General features: G+C 39.6%; 1 protein-coding gene and 1 long non-coding RNA gene across 51 annotated transcripts in view; one reads left to right on the top strand and one right to left on the bottom strand.

Annotated features, from left to right (window-relative positions):
• Positions 1-23128, bottom strand: part of mapk8ip3 (mitogen-activated protein kinase 8 interacting protein 3) — an 87580-nt gene that overhangs the window by 40870 nt on the left and 23582 nt on the right. For 21 of the 50 annotated variants that reach the window (XR_015479385.1, XR_015479387.1, XR_015479389.1 and 18 more), the window contains 5 exons: positions 19737-19971; positions 13900-14002; positions 13612-13730; positions 2503-2560; positions 2275-2427 (listed from right to left, as the gene is read on the bottom strand). Coding sequence is in view for 36 of the 50 variants with exons in the window: in XM_087241936.1 (XP_087098062.1) it covers positions 2275-2427; positions 2503-2560; positions 13612-13730; positions 13900-14002; positions 19737-19971 (668 nt within the window). In the remaining 14 variants the exon portion in view is untranslated. 50 annotated transcript variants of the gene reach the window in all.
• Positions 331-3179, top strand: LOC147845560 (uncharacterized). Its single transcript, XR_015480559.1, has 2 exons — positions 331-586; positions 639-3179. It is a non-coding gene; the product is annotated as an uncharacterized LOC147845560 (long non-coding RNA).

Raw genomic sequence — 23128 nt, 5'->3', positions numbered from 1 at the left:
TGGAGCAGGGTTTCAGGACGCAGTTAAAAAAGTTCAAAATAGTTCAATATTTTCCTGTTTATATCATGCTCATCTATCCATATACATATCTATTAGGTATAATGGGTCACAATAGATACGTTTAGATCATGACCCACGGTTGGGCATGCACATGACCCATGGATTAATACCTTTTTTAATTTTTCTCATAGTAGATTAATCCTAAATTTATAGAGATTCCAGTTGTGACACTTAACAGCTTTCCTAGTTTCCTTTGTTTTGACAGTGAAACTGAAAGTTGTAGCAGTTACATTGTTTAACCAATAGGTGGCAACAACCAGCCATCAAAAATGTCTTATTTATAGCACCACATATAGGTGTGGTATACATATTACACCAATTTTTTTTAAATTATTCATTCATTCATTTTCAACTGCTTTTCCGTAGCCGGGTTGCAGGGGCATCAGAATCAGGAGAGAACCCCAGACTTCCCTTTCCCTAAACACTTCCTCCAGCTCCTCCGGGGGCAATCCCGAGGCAATCCCAGGGCAGCCGAGAGACATAGCCTCTCCAGCATTTCCTAGGTCTTCCCCGAGGACTCCTCCCGGTGGGACATGCCTGAAACACACCTTCCTAAATAGGCGTCCAGTAGGCATCAGAAACTTTCAGAGCCACCACAGCTGACTTTTCTCGGTGTGGAGGAGAAGCGTCTCCACTCCAAGCTGCCCCCAGGAGACAGAGCTCCTCACCCTATGAATTAGAGTGCACCCTGCCACCCTGCAAAGGAAACTCATTTCCGCCAATTTTATCCGAGATCTTGTCCTTTCGGTCATGACCCAAAGCTCAAGACCATGGGTGAGAGTAGGAATGCAGATTGACTGGTAAATCGAGAGCTTTGCCTTTCGGCTTCTTAACCACAACGGACCGATACATTGACCGCGTTACTGCTGCCGCTGCACTAATCCGCCTGTCAATCTCACGTTCCATCCTTCCCTCACTCGTAAACAAAAGCCCGAGATACTTAAACTCCTCCACCTGGGAGGGACTTTCCTCCAACTTGGAGTTAACAAACCACCTTTTTCTGGTGGAGCACCATGGCCTCGGACACAGAGGTGCTGATTCACCTCCCAGCCGCGTCACACTCTGCAGCAAACCTCCCCAAAGCATGATGGTCCATGTTCGATGAAGCCAACAGAACAACATCGTTTGCGAATAACAGATAAAATCCTGTCCTCGAACTAAAAAATATAAATATTCTGAACAGAATTGATGACAAAGGGCAACCCAGCCGAAGTCCAACAGTGAACCAAACCCCTGCTTTGTTAATACAGAGACCAGACAGCCCTTAACAGAGCGCCTCTGACCCCATACTCCCAGAGCACCTTCCACAATATGCCACGAGGATCCTGCGCTTTCTCCAAGTCCACAAAACACATGTGGACTGGTTGGGCAAACTCCCATGAACCCTCGAGCACCATGGTGAGGGTATAGAGCTGGTCCAGCTTACCAGGGCCTGGATGAAAACTGCATTGTTCCTCTTGTATCCTAGGTTCAATTACCGGCCGAATCTTTCTCTCCAGTACCCTGGCATAGGCTTTCCCCAGGAGGCTGAGGAGTGCTATAGCTATTCCTATAGCTGGAACACACCCTTCGGTCTCCCTTCTTAAAAATGGCAACCACTACTTCAGTTGCCCTCAGGTAATGTCCCCAACCTCCATGCAATATTGTAGAGATGTGTCAGCCAAGATAGCTCCACAATATCCACAGACCTGAGATACACAAGGTTAATCTCATCCACCCCCGCTGCTTTGCCATTACAAACTATCTCAGTGACCTCAGCTTGGGTGATAGTTGAGTCCACACCTACATCCCTAATCTCTGCTTCCTCAATGAAAGACATGTCAGTGGGGTTGAGGAGATCCTCAAAGTATTCCTTCCACCATCCGACAACATCCCCAGTCGAGGTCAACAGCTCCATTTTTTTTTTTATTATTTATCACCTTTAATGGATAGGACAGTAGAGAGTATTGACAGGAAAGAATGAGGAGCAAAGAGAAGGGAAGAATCGTCATAGGACCTCGAGGCGGGTATCGAACTTGGGTCGCCGTGAGCACAGGAGGAGTGCATGTGTCGACATATTACACTGATTTTTTTATTGTTTCCAAATTATATATGTGAACACAAAACTTAAACACAGTAATACACAAAAACTTAGAATACACAATATATAAAAATAAAACATGATCACTGTCGTCTGGCTTTAATCGATTAACGCAAACACAAGGAAACACACACCTCTTCAGCTCCTCCTCCAGTTCCTTCACTCTCTGGTCCACTTTAGTTTTGGACTGTTTTACCGATTCCAGCTCCTCCCGGAGAACCTCCTGTTCACTCGACAGCTCGTCCACTTTAGCAATCAGGTCATTCTTCACAATATTCAGGGCATTCCTATACACAGCAAAAATGACTGAGGTAAAACCAATGGACTCATATGTACATGTGCAATAATAAAACAAAACCTACTTGGTTTCCAGTAGCTGTTTATTCTCAGTCAGTAGATTTTCCACTTCTTTCCCCATTCCTGTAGAAATACACAGTGTTAGCAGAAGAAAGCATTCATTTTGTTTTTCAAATCTCAAACTAAGAGACAAACTGATTGAAAACGGCATCCTGATTGTTTGATATTACATCACATTGACTAAGAATTACAATAATTACTTCAACATCTATTATTACTGTACATAATAATTAATACATTTAGTAAAATCAGCTCAGCTCTTAATTTTGACAAAAGATTAAGCTTCTGATGTTTCATTTAAATCTACAATGCGAAAAATCACAGGCTAACTGACTTGATAAATAATGATTCGCATGAGCCGTAAAGCCTTGCATCTGAAAGCACAGCGCTGAGCAGCCGGAGTTAATAGGATTAGAAAAAGCAGAAGCACATCTCATCAAAGCACAGCTACAAATCAAGATGGAGTCATAATGTACAACTGACAGCAACACGAGGGGGGAAAGGAGGCTGTGAGCCTTACCAAAGAAATCATCCCGGACTGAAAAAGAGAGCCAAGGAGGAAACAGGGGAAAGCGGAGGCAGCCAAAAGACAGGAGGCATTAATGTGAAGAAAGATCAGATGATTAAGAGAAAATGATGAAGAAAAGAAGAAGATTAAGAGAAGAGAGAAAAAACAAATGGACAGGTACATGTTAGATATTTGTCATCACACATACAAATACACGCACACACATAAAAAAATTTGTAGCTGTCTTTACTACAAGTGTTTTTTCGAAGGAACACTTCACTCTTCTGTAAATATTCTCATTTTACAACTCCCTGAGAGTTAAATAGCTGAGTTTTACCATTTTTTTATTCATTCAGAAGATGATTTCCTTCACTTTTAGCTTAGCTTAGCATAAATCATTGAAACAGATTAGACCATTAGCATCTAGTTAAAAAAAAGTTATAAGTTAATAATAATAATAATAATAAGATTTATAAGAGATAATTTTACTTATTAAAGCTTTACTTTTCTGTAGTTTCATTGTTTACAAAGACAACGATAGAAAATCAATAGTTATTATTTTCTAAGCTGTTAACTCTCATTCAGATGTAATAATCAAGAAATTGCTGATGTACCATGGCCGAAGCAGGAGTAATATTATTATATGTTACATATTACAATACTGTTTACTAGTAACCTAGCTGTTAACTTTTTTTGGCAAGATGCTAATGATCTAAAACAAGTTAAAAGTGCTCATGGCAGACCCGGAGATGAGCTGAATGGATTAGAAAATGATAAAACCCAACTGTTTAACTCTAGGAGAGTTGTAAAATGAGTGTTACTTTAAATATTGCGGACACTCAAAAAAAAAAAAAAAAACAAGTTTCTACATAGACTAAAACACATTAAAACGTATAACACTTTCTCCTCTGATTTAACCTTTATTTACGAATAAAAATGTATATTTTTTTTCAGCCCCACAAAAACCTTGTCAAAAAAACAGCCTTTATTTAAAACAGAAAGACCTGTAATGCTGCGTTCACACCAGACGCGGAAGAAGAGTCAAGCATGAGTGATTTACATGTTAAGTCAATGCAAAGACGCGAATAAACATCCTGCGGCACTATACACTGGAATAGCGTGGTGCAAATTAAGCATTTTGCGCATTTGACGTGCTTAACGCGTGTTTCGGTCAAGTTCGAAAATCTAAACTTCAGAAAACATTCGCGCCACATTAACTAATAAGGAGATTGCTCGTGTGGGGGTGTGATTATGACTTAGTGCCTGTTGTTGGTGTCCTGGGGAAAATCCTCCTGCCCACACCGACAAGAGTTTATCAAACTGGGCTCGGCTCAGTCAGAAGCACCGCTGAAAGCCTCCATCATCCAGGTTAAGTTTCTTGAGGAGTTTATGAGCTCACAGATCTGAGTGCACCTCTGAAAGGATCTAGTGGACTCAGACACAGCTCAAAATGAATCGACACTGTTTTTCAGCCTTCATAAAGCACATAAACACAGTTCTTGTCTCAATAAAATCCATGTTAGCCATTTAGCAACGAAGCTACAGTCACCGGGCAGACAGAAGCCCTGCCCATGACGCGAATCTGCATCTGTTCTGAAGCGTATTTGACGCGCGAATGAATCAGATTTTGACGCGCGAATGAGGCGGGTAAACTCAAATGTTCACGTGTTTATTGCGAATAGCGCAATTTATCCACGCGTTCCGCTTCTGGTGTGAACACAGCATTACAATGCAAATGCTGATACTTCTGATCAAATCTTTTCCTTTTTTTTAAATAAATCTTACATAACACAAACTGTTGAAAAGCAGTGTATTTTAAAGGGCACCTATTTGACCCCTTTTACAAGATCTAAGATAAGCCTTTGGTATCTCCAGAATGTGTCTGTAAAGTTTCAGCTAAAAATATCCATCAGATAATTTATTATACCCTCCAGAATCTGAGCATTATGGTGTTTGAGTACAGTGTAGCTGTTTTTGTAGCCTGTGGCTTTAAATGCAATTGAGCTGCTTCTTCCCGCAAACAGCTTGTATCAGCTTCTCATGCGCTACATCAGATAAACAGCAGTCAGTGATAGAGTCTGACATGGATGAAGCTGAAATCCAGCTCATTAGTCAAAAATATGTATTTATGTATTTGTGAAGTTTATTCAAGCCTTTCTGAAATGATGAGTCACACACGAATGCTGATTGCAGTATGCCCATGCGCGCTTACTGACACCATGTGGCTGTGGTGATTAAAGCGGTTAAGACTTACATAGCGATTTTACTATATATTACAAGCATATTCTGTTTTAAAAGTGTTTATAACTATTAAAAACTCACACAGAGTTGTAACATATGTTTTAATCTCAGTTTCTTTGCAAAACAATGCTCTGTGGACATGTGTATACAAGTTATTTTTAGAAAATGGCGCCTGTCAATCAATTCGGAGGGTGGAGAAAAACACACTCCTACATCACATTGCGGTGGGCCTCAATGTGGGCCTATCCCTCATAGGAGGGATTAAGATCCTATTTTAACGTCAGGAAAAAAAATTTAAAAAGAGACTTATTGTCTTTATATCACTCCATTATGACTGTGGACACACTATACCTACACACAGATCTGTCCAAACAGCTTACAGAAGTTGATTTTCATCATTGGTGCCCTTTAAAGTACCATAACTTCAAAAATATACGGTAGAATATTTTTATTTGATATGTTTCTTAATTATAGTTTCAGGTGCTCTTTAAACGAACACAGTTTATGTTTATGTCAACGTTCAATCCATGCAAATGTCAAGAAGAGTTCAAAAAAATATATATTGAAAAATAAAAATACCAACCAATCAGTGATCAGATACACACCTGAGAACTCCCCTAGGGGCGTGGCCGAGAGAAGCACACACAGGAAGGAAGCACAGAGAGGGGTCAAGGGTCAGTGAGTGAGACGGCCAATCAAAAGAAAGATCCACCTTCACACTGAGATAAACAAATCAACAGCTCTACCTTGATAACGAAAACAGAACAAATCAGAAAGCCGCCAACATAAACAACAAAAAGTACCAAACAACAAAATGTGCTTAGGGGCAGGAGATACAGCCATGAAGAAGCAAGCATGGTATCCCAAGAGACCTTGCTTTGGGGATACGTCCAGCAGTGTGGGCTTCCTGACAAAAGGCATGCAGTTCAAAGTGCAATAAACAAGGCCCTTGACCACCATATGCTTAGCAATGGTACTTCAAATATAAAACAATAAAAATAACTAGAATTGTACATTTCCTAAAGGAAATGTGAATGGGGTTTGCGTGGCAAATCGATGGGGTACAAAATGGTACTAAACTGGGCAAAATAGCAGTAAATGTGGAGAAATGGTTAAATTCATGTGTTTATGTGGTTGCTAGGGTAATGTAAATGGTTGCTAGGGTGTTCTGAGTGGTTGCTAGGCGGTTGCTAAGGTGTTGCTAGGTGGTTGCTAGGGTGTCCTGAGTGGTTGCTAGGTGGTTGCTAAGGCGTTGCTAGGCGGTTGCTAGGGTGTTCTGAGTGGTTGCTAGGTGGTTGCTAAGGTGTTGCTAGGTGGTTGCTAGGGTGTCCTGAGTGGTTGCTAAGGTGTTGCTAGGCTGTTGCTAAGGTGTCCTAAGTGGTTGCTAGGTGGTTGCTAAGGTGTTGCTAGGTGGTTGCTAGGGTATTCTAAGTGGTTGCTAAGGCGTTGCTAGGTGGTTGCTAAGGTGTCCTAAGTGGTTGCTAGGTGGTTACTAAGGTGTTGCTAGGTGGTTGCTAGGGTATTCTGAGTGGTTGCTAAGGCGTTGCTAGGCGGTTGCTAGGGTGTCCTGAGTGGTTGCTAGGTGGTTGCTAAGGTGTTGCTAGGTGGTTGCTAGGGTGTTCTGAGTGGTTGCTAGGTGGTTGCTAAGGTGTTGCTAGGCGGTTGCTAGGGTGTCCTAAGTGGTTGCTAGGTGGTTGCTAAGGTGTTGCTTGGTGGTTGCTAGGGTATTGTGAGTGGTTGCTAAGGCGTTGCTAGGCGGTTGCTAGGGTGTCCTGAGTGGTCGCTAGGCCCTTACTAAGACGTTACTAGGCGGTTGCTAGGTGGTTGCTAGGCGGTTGCTAGGGTGTTCTGAGTGGTCGCTAGGCCCTTACTAAGACGTTACTAGGCGGTTGCTAGGTGGTTGCTAGGCGGTTGCTAGGGTAATTTGGGTGGTTGCTAGGCAGTTGCTAGGGTACCCTGGGTGGTTACTAGGCAAGCCTTACATACTTGCCTGATGAAATATTTATACTTAGTAAGCAGTTCTAGCAAGTTACAGTACTTGGCTAGTCAATATTAGCATGTAGCTAGTCACTGCTAGCATGTGTAGCATACAGGAAGTTCCGTTTGCTAGCATGAGTCAAATGAGCCAATCCCCAAGTCTCTACGATGTTCCGATGCTGAGATATAGCTGTTGATGAATGGTTGCTAGGGTACTCTGTTTTGTTGCTATGGGCGAGGTTGCAGAGTGAACTTGAATGTGGTTGGCTGTCCAAGTCAAATGAGCCAAACCCCAAGTCAATAGGACACTGCTAAGCAAAGATATGCATGTAGGCCAGTTACAATGGCAGCCTATGGGACCAGTTTGGGGGCGTGGCTTGTGAGCTTCATTATCATATTGAGATGCTCATTGGTTTTCTGAGTCCAATGAGCCAACCCCTAAGTCTATAGGACACTGTTATGCAAAGATATGCATGTAGACCAGTTACAATGGCAGTCTATGGGACCAGTTTGGGGGCGTGGCTTGTGAGCTTCATTATCATATTGAGATGCTCATTGGTTTTCTGAGTCCAATGAGCCAACCCCTAAGTCTATAGGACACTGTTATGCAAAGATATGCATGTAGACCAGTTAAAATGGCAGTGAATGGAACACTTATTAAGGGTATTTAAATTGATTTGGGGGCGTGGCTTAAGAGCTTCATTATCATATTGAAAAGCTGATTGGTTGTCTGAGACAAATGAGCCTTCACCCAAGTCTGTATGACACTGCTATGAAAAGATATGCATCTAGCCTTATTACAATAGAAGTCTATGGGACCAATTTGGGGGCGTGGCTTGTGAGCTTCATTATCATATAGTGATGCTGATTGGTTGTCTGAGTCAAATGAGCCCACCCCCGTGTCTCTATGACACTCCTATGTAATGTTATAGATGTGTGACCTTTACAATGGAAGTCAATGGGATCTGCAATGGGACAATGTTAAGTCAATGGGGCACTTATTAGGGGTCTTTAAGTGGTTTGGGGGGGCGTGGCTTGTGAGCTTCAAAATCATATTGAGATGCTGATTGGTTGCCTCAGTCAAATAAGCCTACCCTCAAGTCTGTATGACAGTGCTATGTAATGTGATTGACATGTGAGTCAAGAAATGAATGGGAGTCAATGGGCAATGTAAAGTCAATGGGGACCCCTTTGGGACGTCCTAGCACCCCAGGGGTACAACTTATACCCCCTTTTGGGGTATGTTCTCATACAGGCTGCAACCCCCTACAGATGTTGCGAATCCCATATTTCTACGAATTTCACACTTGGCGCTATAACGCTTTAAAGGTCGTCCCATTTCGCGGGGGCGTTAGTGCTGTTCTAGAAAAATGAATGGGAGTCAATGGGGCCAATGTAAGTCAATGGGAGCACTTTGGGACGTCCTAGAGCCCCAGGGGTGCAACTTTTACCCCCTTGCGAGGTATGTTCTCACTTAGGCTGCAACCCTCTACAGATGCTGTGAATCCCATATTTCTATGAAATTCACACGCGGCGCTGTGAGTCGTCAAAGTTGGGCGTAATGTTGAGTCAATGCGTTTTGGGGGGTGGTTTTGGGGCCCCTGCGGGGCCCCAAAACCACCCACCCCTTATAAAAGTCATAGCACACCATTCCCGATAAAGCCGCACGATTTGAGCCCACTTTCAAGGGTCTGGGACGAAAGCTGCGGGACTAGTTACGCGCCGAAAAAGTGTACGGAAGAAGAAGAAGAAGAAGAAGGAAGAAGAATAATAAACCACAATAGTAAGAATGGACTTTGCCTATGGCAAACCCCATTAACTAGAATTGTACATTTCCTAAAGGAAATGTGAATGGGGTTTGCGTGGCAAATCGATGGGGTACAAAATGGTACTAAACTGGGCAAAATAGCAGTAAATGTGGAGAAATGGTTAAATTCATGTGTTTATGTGGTTGCTAGGGTAATGTAAATGGTTGCTAGGGTGTTCTGAGTGGTTGCTAGGCGGTTGCTAAGGTGTTGCTAGGTGGTTGCTAGGGTGTCCTGAGTGGTTGCTAGGTGGTTGCTAAGGCGTTGCTAGGCGGTTGCTAGGGTGTTCTGAGTGGTTGCTAGGTGGTTGCTAAGGTGTTGCTAGGTGGTTGCTAGGGTGTCCTGAGTGGTTGCTAAGGTGTTGCTAGGCTGTTGCTAAGGTGTCCTAAGTGGTTGCTAGGTGGTTGCTAAGGTGTTGCTAGGTGGTTGCTAGGGTATTCTAAGTGGTTGCTAAGGCGTTGCTAGGTGGTTGCTAAGGTGTCCTAAGTGGTTGCTAGGTGGTTACTAAGGTGTTGCTAGGTGGTTGCTAGGGTATTCTGAGTGGTTGCTAAGGCGTTGCTAGGCGGTTGCTAGGGTGTCCTGAGTGGTTGCTAGGTGGTTGCTAAGGTGTTGCTAGGTGGTTGCTAGGGTGTTCTGAGTGGTTGCTAGGTGGTTGCTAAGGTGTTGCTAGGCGGTTGCTAGGGTGTCCTAAGTGGTTGCTAGGTGGTTGCTAAGGTGTTGCTTGGTGGTTGCTAGGGTATTGTGAGTGGTTGCTAAGGCGTTGCTAGGCGGTTGCTAGGGTGTCCTGAGTGGTCGCTAGGCCCTTACTAAGACGTTACTAGGCGGTTGCTAGGTGGTTGCTAGGCGGTTGCTAGGGTGTTCTGAGTGGTCGCTAGGCCCTTACTAAGACGTTACTAGGCGGTTGCTAGGTGGTTGCTAGGCGGTTGCTAGGGTAATTTGGGTGGTTGCTAGGCAGTTGCTAGGGTACCCTGGGTGGTTACTAGGCAAGCCTTACATACTTGCCTGATGAAATATTTATACTTAGTAAGCAGTTCTAGCAAGTTACAGTACTTGGCTAGTCAATATTAGCATGTAGCTAGTCACTGCTAGCATGTGTAGCATACAGGAAGTTCCGTTTGCTAGCATGAGTCAAATGAGCCAATCCCCAAGTCTCTACGATGTTCCGATGCTGAGATATAGCTGTTGATGAATGGTTGCTAGGGTACTCTGTTTTGTTGCTATGGGCGAGGTTGCAGAGTGAACTTGAATGTGGTTGGCTGTCCAAGTCAAATGAGCCAAACCCCAAGTCAATAGGACACTGCTAAGCAAAGATATGCATGTAGGCCAGTTACAATGGCAGCCTATGGGACCAGTTTGGGGGCGTGGCTTGTGAGCTTCATTATCATATTGAGATGCTCATTGGTTTTCTGAGTCCAATGAGCCAACCCCTAAGTCTATAGGACACTGTTATGCAAAGATATGCATGTAGACCAGTTACAATGGCAGTCTATGGGACCAGTTTGGGGGCGTGGCTTGTGAGCTTCATTATCATATTGAGATGCTCATTGGTTTTCTGAGTCCAATGAGCCAACCCCTAAGTCTATAGGACACTGTTATGCAAAGATATGCATGTAGACCAGTTAAAATGGCAGTGAATGGAACACTTATTAAGGGTATTTAAATTGATTTGGGGGCGTGGCTTAAGAGCTTCATTATCATATTGAAAAGCTGATTGGTTGTCTGAGACAAATGAGCCTTCACCCAAGTCTGTATGACACTGCTATGAAAAGATATGCATCTAGCCTTATTACAATAGAAGTCTATGGGACCAATTTGGGGGCGTGGCTTGTGAGCTTCATTATCATATAGTGATGCTGATTGGTTGTCTGAGTCAAATGAGCCCACCCCCGTGTCTCTATGACACTCCTATGTAATGTTATAGATGTGTGACCTTTACAATGGAAGTCAATGGGATCTGCAATGGGACAATGTTAAGTCAATGGGGCACTTATTAGGGGTCTTTAAGTGGTTTGGGGGGGCGTGGCTTGTGAGCTTCAAAATCATATTGAGATGCTGATTGGTTGCCTCAGTCAAATAAGCCTACCCTCAAGTCTGTATGACAGTGCTATGTAATGTGATTGACATGTGAGTCAAGAAATGAATGGGAGTCAATGGGCAATGTAAAGTCAATGGGGACCCCTTTGGGACGTCCTAGCACCCCAGGGGTACAACTTATACCCCCTTTTGGGGTATGTTCTCATACAGGCTGCAACCCCCTACAGATGTTGCGAATCCCATATTTCTACGAATTTCACACTTGGCGCTATAACGCTTTAAAGGTCGTCCCATTTCGCGGGGGCGTTAGTGCTGTTCTAGAAAAATGAATGGGAGTCAATGGGGCCAATGTAAGTCAATGGGAGCACTTTGGGACGTCCTAGAGCCCCAGGGGTGCAACTTTTACCCCCTTGCGAGGTATGTTCTCACTTAGGCTGCAACCCTCTACAGATGCTGTGAATCCCATATTTCTATGAAATTCACACGCGGCGCTGTGAGTCGTCAAAGTTGGGCGTAATGTTGAGTCAATGCGTTTTGGGGGGTGGTTTTGGGGCCCCTGCGGGGCCCCAAAACCACCCACCCCTTATAAAAGTCATAGCACACCATTCCCGATAAAGCCGCACGATTTGAGCCCACTTTCAAGGGTCTGGGACGAAAGCTGCGGGACTAGTTACGCGCCGAAAAAGTGTACGGAAGAAGAAGAAGAAGAAGAAGGAAGAAGAATAATAAACCACAATAGTAAGAATGGACTTTGCCTATGGCAAACCCCATTAATAATAATTAAAGTCTGTGTGAATTTTTAAATATATATATAATTATTTATTTTGCTAGCGCACACTGTTATTCTTTAGGTGAACAATTAATTTATGCAAGTTAATCTACCAAATTGTATTTTTTTGGGATCTTCAATCGAATCGTTTGTTTTTTTTCGTTCTGAGTGGGTGGTCTTTCTCTGATGATGTCAGTTTGATAGTAGGCTCGTTTAAGATGGCCAAAATCTGCACAGAACCGATCACCGTAAGATGCATGCCGGTTAGAAATGTGTCACAGTTGCGTCTGCCTCGCACTGATGTTATGATGCGACGCACTGATGCGCACTGACGCGACGGTGAGGTGTGTACCTCGGATTGAGCAGTCGGCTGCAGTTGCACTCCAATGACTGTGCTCACTAAAAGCATGATGGGAAATGACTGGCTGACGACACAGCTTAATGCTCATTGGATGAGAGACAAATTACACTATATTCTCTTGTTTTTACTAAGGTTAATATCTGGCTGTATACATTTTTTTAATTTTCGTTGATAATTAAAAAAGACAAAAATGCATACGTTTATTTATTTAGATTTGCATGCAAACAAAAACAAAACACATCTTTGTAAAAACATAATAAGACCTTATATAACAAAATTTTACAAATAAATAATTAGGATGTGCATGTGCTGTATTTTATTTCTCTCTTAATTTAAAGTCATGTTTGTTGTCTTTTTCACTTTGTATGTTTGTGTGAATTTTGTAGATTGTAATTTTCATTATTCCATAAAATTCAATCAAATAAAAGATGCATGCATACATAAGTTAAGTCAAAAGTTATGTTTAATAGACCAGAACATTTTCACAGTATTTCCCAGTCTAATAGTTTTTATTCTGGACAAAGTCTTAGGCTATATATATATATATATACTGTATATATATAGTTTATATATCTATATCAGTTTATACAGGTGTAAAAAGCCTGTCAAAAAAAATCTCTGTTTGATGCTTTAACATATTTGATGCAATAACATTTTTCTTTAACTTCACAAGAGGGCTAATAATTGTGTCTTCAACTGTATGTCTCTATATACCTTTTAGAAAGAAATGAACTGAAATGACTATAGAAATTGACTGCTTTAATAAAATGCCAAATTCTAGGAACATTCCTAGAAAATCAAACAAATGAACAAACATTTGTCATGAATGTATTACAACTATAAACATAAACCAATTTTGAAAAAAAAAAAAACATGTATAAAAACACTATATTATTTACAATAAATTACCATAGTATTTTTTTCATGAGGTCATTTATTCGCGATAAAAAACGCAAACGGGATCTCCACCACTGGTGACGTTTCCAGGCGGCAAAACAGCGAGATTCTGGAAATGTCCGACTTCTGATGTACTTTTTGATCCCTCCTCTTACTACAGCCGCCTGCTCTCATCTAAATTGCAGTTAAGGTGAGGCGGACCTCAAACAAGCCTAGTTTCAGTCACAATATTCTTAACCACGCCCCTCTTATTGTTAGTTTGCTATAGAGGGAATGATGCACAAAAAAGAAAGCCCCACCCCCTACTCAATATTCCATTTCAGTTGGAAGTACATCAACCTACTGAAATAAAAGTCTCAGCAACTTACAATTCACACAGACTTTAAACTATTCAACATAAATGGAGGTTACATTTAAATATATATATATAGCCTGCATTTATGAAGAACTGTCAACCAACTGTTGATGTTCAAACATAATGAATGTTCAACCTGAGGTCATAATAAGAACTAGGATTCTTACCGAGAAGTTCCGCTCCTGCGTCCACATCACCAATGATGTCAGACTTGGCGTCTTTGATCTCATGATATAAAGAGTCAGTGTTGATGCCGAACGCTTCATTCACTATGCCCTGCGAAGGACTTCAAAAGGAACAAGAGCTTTTGTCATCATTTCCATTCAGCGCAAAGCTAGTATGAGTTCTGCTGAAGCCTTTAAACTGATTTTCTAAATCTAAATTGTGATCCTTTTGATGGACCTTTTGGTCTGATTTCGTATTTTGTACTGTTTTTAATTATGTGAATCACGTACCTGTTTCCTCCACCGAAGATTCTAGGGTCCAAGCACATATCTAGCTCTGGTGTGGAGTCTATTATTTCCTGAAACTCTGACCACTCATCACTACTGCCCATTCCTACAAAAACACCAAAAAGAAAGAGCATGCGATTAGGCCTGTCACAATATTATAACATTTAACCTCCTAGGACTTAGTGGGCACATACATGGACAGCAAATTTTAGCTCCTAATTGGCTATTTAAAATACTTTGAATGTTTTATATTTTGTAACAGACATACAGTGTCATCTTACAACTGTTTTGCAGCATCTGAAATGTCCCAAACACTATTTTTAACTGTTCAAAATTGGCAAAAAAATTTGTTTTTACTCTCTGATAGTCAAAACATGTTAAAAAAAGTTATATGTTACATATGCATTAAAAAACAGTCAGGAAAAAGTGTTTAATGTAAATTCAGACCACAAGTCCACATAAATGGACATTATTTTTCTCTAAAAGTACATCATATCAAAAGATGATTCTTAGGTTTTATTCTAATTAGGTTCCAATAAGCTCAAATACCAAAGAGAAATAAAAAATGCAAAAAGACAAACAAAACAAAAAGCAAAAAAACAAAACAAAACAAAAACACCTTGGGCCTTAAGTGGTTAATATACAGTTGAAGTCAGAATTATTAGCCCCTTTCTAATTTTTTTCTTCTTTTTTAAATATTTCCCAAATTATGCGTAACAGAGCAAGGACATTTTCACAGTATGTCTGATATTTTTTCTTTTGGAAAAAGTATTATTTGTTTTATTTCAGCTAGAATAAAAGCAGTTTTTAATTTTTTAAACACCATTTTAGGGACAAAATTATTAGCCCCTTTAAGCTATATTTTTACTCGATAATCTACGGAACAAACCATCGTTATACAATAACTTGTCTAATTACCCTAACCTGCCTAGTTAACCTAATTAACCTAGTTAAGCCTTTAAATGTCACTTTAAGCTGTATAGAAGTGTCTTGAAAAATATCTAGTCAAATATTATTTACTGTCATCATGACAGAGATAACATAAATCAGTTATTAGAAATGAGTTATTAAAACTATTATGTTTAGAAATATTGAAAAAATCTTCTCTCTGTTAAACAGAAATTGGGGAAAAAATAAACAAGCAGTCTAATAATTCAGAAGGGCTAAAAATTCTGACTTCAACTGTATATTGACTTATCGCCCAACACATGGACATGACCTCAATCATTTTTGGTGATGTGATATATAATCGCCCATACATAAAAACAATTTCTAGCAACACTTTAGCTGATTGCACAACATCTCTCTCTCTCTATTGCAGGTGTCAGTGTCAGTATGGTTAAAAAACATAATAGCATTTCCCATAAATGACTATAGTATATTTTTATGAGGGTGTCTGACAACTAAAAATACTGTAAATTCGCTTTGGATAAAAGCGTCTGCTAAATGACTCTGGCATTATTTAATGATGAGTGGCATAAAAAAGGTCTTAAAATTACAATAATATCATTCATCGCAATATATTTTGGTGCTATATTTTGTACAACAAAATGTATATTTTGACTGGCCTGCATGCGATCAAAAAACATAGAATATGGCCCAATCCCAATTCTACCCCTACCCCTTTACGTGAACGCGCAAAACAAGGGGTGAGAAAGGGGTGTCCCCATTCTCTTTAGCTTGAAGGCGTAGGGTTAAGGGGAAGGGCTAGATAGCCCTTAAAACTGAGATTTTTTAGGACCACACTCAAAACCAAGGGGTAAGAAAATTTCCCAGATTACAGCCACAATGGCAGCATGGATGCAAAAATTGGTATTTCTTGGTCATTATTACGAGTTTTTTCATCAAACAAGCACATGTTTTAATATACTCATAACTGCATTCATGTTTTACTGTCATGCTTTAAAAAAAAAAGCTAAAATAAAAAACGCACAATTTTTTAAAACCCTAATAATAACCCCTGTATATTAGTCCCCAAACATACTGACACTCGATGACACTCAAATACCCTGTCAGAAAAGTCTAGTGGCTGGGAATGGGCTTTTTACAGTGTCTGCTATTATATTAATGCTGTTTTTTGTGTTTACATAGATGAATATGGCCACTGTGTAAATGCACAGAATTACAATATTATTGCCACATTAGATTGTTATGTCTTCAGTGATTTACTGAAGATAAATACCAAAAAACAACATAACTGGAATAACTACAACAGTCGCCATGGTCAATCTTATATGAAGTAAGAGATGATGATGGCATATGAGGACATGTACAGGTGCTGTAGTGCTGTCGCATTTCTTAAGGGTAGATTTTGTAGCCTTTCCCCTTCACACTCTGTTTCAAGGGGCAAAGGGAAGGGGAAGAGGTACAGAAATAGAATTGGGATTGGGCCTATTTATTACTTTGCAAACACAATTGCTTTATTTGGAATTCAGATGGCAGAAAATATACTAGCAGGGCTGAAAAATATACTTTGTCTTTTTAGCACAATCTATACAGTATAAAAGGATTGCTGAGCAAACTCAAAGACAGCACATCTTATTAATTAATTTGTTAACTCATCATTAGTATCAGCTTTTTTTTTTTACAATATATTTATTACTTTTTTCAAATTGCATATCACAACAGATTACACAATTACAGAATAATAATCATGAAGACACAGCAAACCTTTTACCCCCCATTCTCCCTCCCATCAACCCTTTCCCTTAAAATAATAAATAAATAAATAAATAAATAAATAAACGATAAGAAAAAAAAGGATATGTTTAAATATGGTAAAGAGGGTTTCCTGAGTTTGTTTAGACCATGATACTTCCCACACTCCTAAGCTTGTTCTTGTTGTAGCAGACTGCCAACATTTACATTGTACTTGAGGAATTTGTTAAAATGTCTCCAGATATATTCAAACACATTTTGTTTCTTTTTGACAATGTACGTGATCTTTTCTATTAACATATGCGATGCTATTTCTTTAATCCACTTTCCTATTTTAGGTTCATTTATATTTTTCCAATTAAGAGCAATAATACATTTAGCTTGTATAATACACGTTTATGAATCTGACCTCTTTGCTTTGTTAGAGAGGGCTGACAGGATATCCAGAATAAAAATCTTAGGATCTAATGGTAATTTCTATGATGAAATTTGTTCAATTATTTCAATAACACCTTGCCAAAAGTGTTTCACTTTCACACATTCCCAAATACAGTGATAAAGTGTACCTCTTACACTTTATACAGGAATCTGGAATATTATCGTTAAACTTGTGCAACATAGCCGGAGTTATGTATGTTCGCGTGAACCATTTGTACTGTACGAGTTTCAGGCTACTATTGATTGTTTGTATCTGAGCTTTCTTACATGCCTTATTCCAATCCTCAAGAGATATTTCATCTTCTATATCTTCTTTCCATGAGTTTAGTTTTGATTCTGAGGATTCGTTAGAGCCAGATACGAACAATTCGTACAAAGAGGAGATTGAACCTTATTCATAACAGTGTCCTATGATTGCTGCCTCTAATGAGGAAATGTTAGGAATATCTAATGAATGATTTTGAGATGAGGATATAAAGCTTCTAAGTTTAAGATATTTTAAAAAATGGGTCTTTGGAATGTCAATTTTTTTTTTTTTTAATTACTGCAAAGAACATAAAACTCGCTCTTTAAGATCTCAAAACTCAGGGCTTCTGGTAGTACCTAGAATAGCAAAATCAAATAAAGGAGGTCGAGCCTTCTCTTTCATGTCTCCTACACTCTGTAATAGCCTTCCTGATAACGTCCGAGGCTCAGACACACTCTCCCAGTTCAAAACTAGATTAAAGACCTATCTGTTTAGTAAAGCATACACTCAATGCATCACCTAGCGGGTTCCACACAGGCTTCTGCATCTTGCTTATATACACTATGAACAGCAGCTACGCTAATTATTTTCTTTATTCTCTATTTTCACCTGGGGATACTCATCCCGAGGTCCTCAGATTATGCGGAGTCACTGATTGGATCCAAGACCAGCGACGTGATGATCCCAAGGATTCCATATCCGGGACCAGGCCGTATCCTGAGCTGCTGCTGCGCTGATTGTCGTGGGGAGTGGAGAACATGTGTCTGATTCCAGCGACGCTGCAGGGACAGACGAGTCTTCGCTGAGGCCATCTTCCAGCCTCAACCACGGCGAATGAAGCTCTGCACAAGACTTTTGGCCAATGGAGAAATTAAAATGGTCGTGCCCAACTGAGTCTGGTTCTCTCAAGGTTTTTTTTCTTCACTCCCATCAGGTGAAGTTTTTTTTCCCTCTCCGCTGTCGCCACTGCCTCGCATGGTTCAGGATTGGTAGAGCTACGCATCGATGAATTGGCTCTTCAGTGTTTGAACTCTCAGTAATGATTAAATCACACTGAACTGAGCTAAACTGAACTGAACTGAACTTAAACACTAAAACCTGAACCACACTGTTCCAGTTACTGTGACCATTTATGTGTAGCTGCTTTGACACAATCTACATTGTAAAAGCGCTATACAAATAAAGCTGAACTGAATTGAATTGAACATAAATACTTCATCCTTATTGTACATATCTTGTACTTTCCTTAACCCTTTTTCAGCCCATATCTGAAATCCTGCATCCTTTTTTCCTGGTTTAAACTCAACATTACCCCAAATACGACTAAAACGTGAGTTGTCTATGTTTTTTCTTAGATATTTGTAGTCCGAATACAGGTATAAGTGCAGTGGTATTTGTGGTGTAACAGAGCGGGATTCTAAATCCATCCAAGAAGGAGGACTTTCAGAAGAAAAATAATACATGATTGTACGCAGCTAAACTGCCCAGTAATAACACTAAAAGTTTGGACATTTAAGTCCTCCTCGATCGAATGTTCTATGTAATAAAGTTAGATGTAGTCTGGGACGTTTATTTTGCCAAATAAAATTGGTAAACTGTTTCTTAATTCTAGTAAACAACGATGAGGGAGGGGTATAGGGATATTTTGAAACAAATAAAAAAATGTAGGGAGTATATTCATTTTTAGGATATTTATCCTGCCAATCATTGAGATGGGTAGAGATGTTCCCATTATGCCCTTTGTACAAGATAAATTCTCAGGTGTCCCCAAAAAAGCAGCCGCAAGGTTTCAGCTCTAAATACCACATGACTCATTTAACACATCATTCCGTGCTGTTTTTTGGTCAACACTAAAATATAGTTTTCATGAGTGTCTCTTTAAATGCAAATTAGCTGCTGCTTCTTGTCCCTGTCAGGAAAAGTGCTGTGCCTTTACAGCATGTGTCTCAAATACTCTGGTAATAACAAACAAAGAGGTGCAGCACGCTTTTAAAAAGCTGGCGAACAGACAACATACTGTGTGAATAATAAAACGAGTCAAGTTTGTCAAAATTAAACCAATTTACGTAATGTCTGTAACTAATTCCCTCACTTCCCATGCATATTTTGAGCATAAAGCATCTAGATTGATATGTCATTTTTATTGTTTACGTTCCACTTATTTATTATTCAGATCAATCAGTAATCAGCACTGTGTATATGTCATGTTTTTGTAATGGTGGTACAGCTCACCTGGAACCCAAGGTGATACTAAAATAAGTACCAGCTACTTGGTATTGAACTCAGTTTAAGAGCCCACAAACGTCAGTGTAACTGAACAACATGGAACCGCTAGAGAGAATAACTCATTTTGGAGTAGACTTTTCAAACTCAAAAAGCAACACTACACAGCAAATGTTGTTTGAAAATGTAAAAAGCATAATAGGACCTCTTTAAAAACGGAGTTTCTTTTTTTTATTTAGTGTTTATGCTTTGACTCATTTCTTCTCATTCTCACCAATGCTGACGTTCCTGGTTTCCTGAGAGACCTGCACCTCCATGTTTCTACTGAGCCGCTTCCCAGTCCTGCGATCGCGTGCACGCCCGCGGGACGTGTCATACTCCCCCACTGACACCAGCCCATCGTTCAGGGGCGTAACAGTGGCCGAGGGAACAGATGAGGTGGGAGTGTTTGATTTGCTGCCTGTGCTGCTGGGTGTGGCTGCGACTGAGTCTGAATCTGAACCATCCTCCTTAAAACACAGAGAACAGCATATCACACACACATAGCAATGCACATACAGAAATACAATTTAAACTTCAAATTTATCACTGGCTCTCTGGATTTGCCATCAGTAGGTTTGTATATTTAGTAAAAGTTTAATTTGCGTTTTATTTTAAAAACCAATGCCAGCTTGTCTTCAAATAATTGAAACTCCCATTGAAATGAAAAAGGATATACAATACATAATATTTTTAGATGTTTCAGTCTGTTAGCTTTAAGGATATCTATTACCTAGTTTTGCTCTAAAATAGTGACAAAACTCGCATTTAGTAAATATATAACTGAATGATCTTGCAGTTTGTCACTTCCACCTATGTCAATCAAACGATTTTTTTTCTTCAAGTCACCTCCTACTTCAGTTTCTCATAAAATCTCGACCGCTCTTTCATATCTGACATGCCCCGCCCCTTCAAGACGTTCTCATGACGTTGATGCGCTTGAGCTCAATCACTTTCCCTGGCAGAGCTGTGATGAAAACGAAACACTATTGGCGGTTTATTTTTAAAAGGGAGGAGCTACACAATGTCCCGCCCTTTCCATTTTTCAGCTGAGATTACATCAAGCGTCTAATAAAAAAATGCACATTTCAAAGCACTTTTCAGATGATAACATTGTCATTTTCTGCACATAAATGATCTAAATGACAATGTATGACATAATATGTCTATATAAAGCATGGTATTGATGTTTTGGCATTTTCCACAACTGCTCTATGATTATATTCTAAATAAACACAGATATTAATGGCAAATCCAGAAAACCAATAAATACTCAAGTGTTCTGCTGTATTTAAATAAACATTCAGAATTAACCATATAAACTAGCCAATAAGACCTTAGAGGACCAGCTGTCTAAAAGGTGTGCTAAAAGTAAAAATATGCTGCCATACGAAATCAAATAAGCAAGACAATTACAAATGATCAAATATTTGCGCTACCACTATATCCTTTATTGTAATTTCAACCATGCGCATTTTGAGTATAAACCATCTAGATTTATACAAAACCTTTTATCGTTTACTATTGTTGATTTTCAACTTATTTAAATGTCCTTCTCTCTTCTTGTGTTGATATGTATGCTCTCACTCTTATTTGTCTTTAAGCCAGGCTCACACTACAGGAGTTTAAGGGCTTTATTTTTAGGATCTAGGCGCATAGTCTAAAGAGCAGGGCACAAAAAGCATTAAGGGTGAGTCTGAATCCACTTTTGCTATTTTAAGGATGGAAAAATACGCTCTGCGCCGCAGTGCATGGTCTAACAGGGTTGTGCTTATTCTCTTAATGAGTTAAGGGGGTGTTTTGATCATAACGTGCATGAAACCAATCAGAGTCTCATCTCTCATTCCCTTTAAGAGTCAGCTGTGTCGTGCCATGGCACATTTGCTATTTCACTAACGAGAAAACAATTAAACAGAGCATCTGCAGCGCAAGGATAAAGAATGAGCCTCCTCCATTCAGCCTCTTAACTTTACTTTTACTCTTTACTTTACTCCTTTACTTTTGTGGATAAGGAAACGGTGTTGTACACACTCCACTACAGACATCCAATAGCCTACATATTTAATTTCATTTGTTAAGCGCAAAGACTTGATTGAAAACTATTTCTAAATTCAGTTCTAATTTCCAGCAAAAAAAATAAATGAACAATAATAATGAAGTGTGGGCAAAAAACACACACGTCCTATTCTTATGACCCATATAGTGATGCAGACGTCTCCAAAACCCAACAGATCGACAAATCTAAACTAGCTTTTATTAAAACGAATATAAATAGGCATATAATAAATAATACTGCTAATAATACTGTCATGAATAACCTGAAGAAAGCCCCCCGAGGTGAAAAAGGCATGTGGTTTTTATATTTATGTAGAAAATAATAATTTTTGTAAAATTTTAATCCTTTAATTTTTTTCATATGTAAACATTTTTGAGTGTTGCTGTACATCCTGTGTGTATTAAGCGTTTGATCCTGCAAATGTGCATAACTAACGCGCTCTGCACTGGACTTTAGAGCAGCTTTTACTTGGTCAACGGCACAGTCTTTTTCAGTTTCTCAGAATAGAAACGCGCCAACAATGTGCCTTAACACACCTCCTTTACAGATTGGCACACCCAATCCACAAAGTGCGCAAATTAATTTCCTATTTAAACAGCGCGGCGCAAAACGTGAAAATTAGGGTTGCGTTGGTCTGAAAATAGCCACAAATCATGCAAAACACGTCTTCCGCCTTTTTGCGCAGGGTGTATGATAGGGCCCTAAGTCAGTTTAATCCCCAATTTATCCTTCTCGACATCTAAAAAAAATACATCTCTAGTTATGATTTTCAGCCTAAATTATGTAGAAATTGAATAAAAATTATGCAAAAATTATATAAAAATAAAACTGGATTAAAGCCAATGGATGTCAAAGCACTACAAATCTGTTGGGAAGTGGAAATGGAGAAACGAAAACAATATGACTTCCTCTATGTGCCAAAAAACTGCTGAACTTCGGTACGCAAAAAACAGAAGCACTTTTAGAAACCTCTATGCCTTTTTTTCTTTTACATTCTTTTAAAACCTCCTGTAACACACTTTAGTCATTTTATTCATTGTTTTAATTCTCCTATACTAGTCTCTTTTGTTCCTGTTTATGTAAAGCCCTTTGAATTACCATTGTGTATGAAATGTGCTAAATAAATAAACTTGCTTTGTCTCTAATCCTACAAGCAAGCAAATGTAAATATTAGCAGCTCATCTGAGTGAGAAATGCTCCCTCTATTATGATAACATGATCTTGAAGTTTGGCATGTTTGATATTCAAAGGAAGAAAATCTGAGAAGATTCTTCTAATAAGCATAATCTAACCAGATTAAACTCCTGCAAGATAAACCCAGCTTTAGACCAACATTTCTACAAGCTGAAAAGCAACATAAAAGATTTAAAACCCGTCAAACAGCACAACAGTTTTTTACTCTTGTGACTTGAGTCATTTAGAAAGCAGGAAGTGAAGAATCACACTATTTCTCTTCCTTCAAAGAACAGATGTTTAGCTTTGTGTGCAGAGCTGACAGATGCTTGATGTGGGACTCTGTAAATCAGACACATCTGTTCGTTTCAGATGGTTAAACTAAGATAGAACGAGGA

Source organism: Danio rerio, chromosome 3, assembly GCF_052040795.2.
Source record: "Danio rerio strain M-AB ecotype USA chromosome 3, GRCz13ab, whole genome shotgun sequence".
Lineage (NCBI taxonomy): Eukaryota > Metazoa > Chordata > Actinopteri > Cypriniformes > Danionidae > Danio > Danio rerio.
This window is presented reverse-complemented; position numbering and strand designations above follow the sequence as displayed.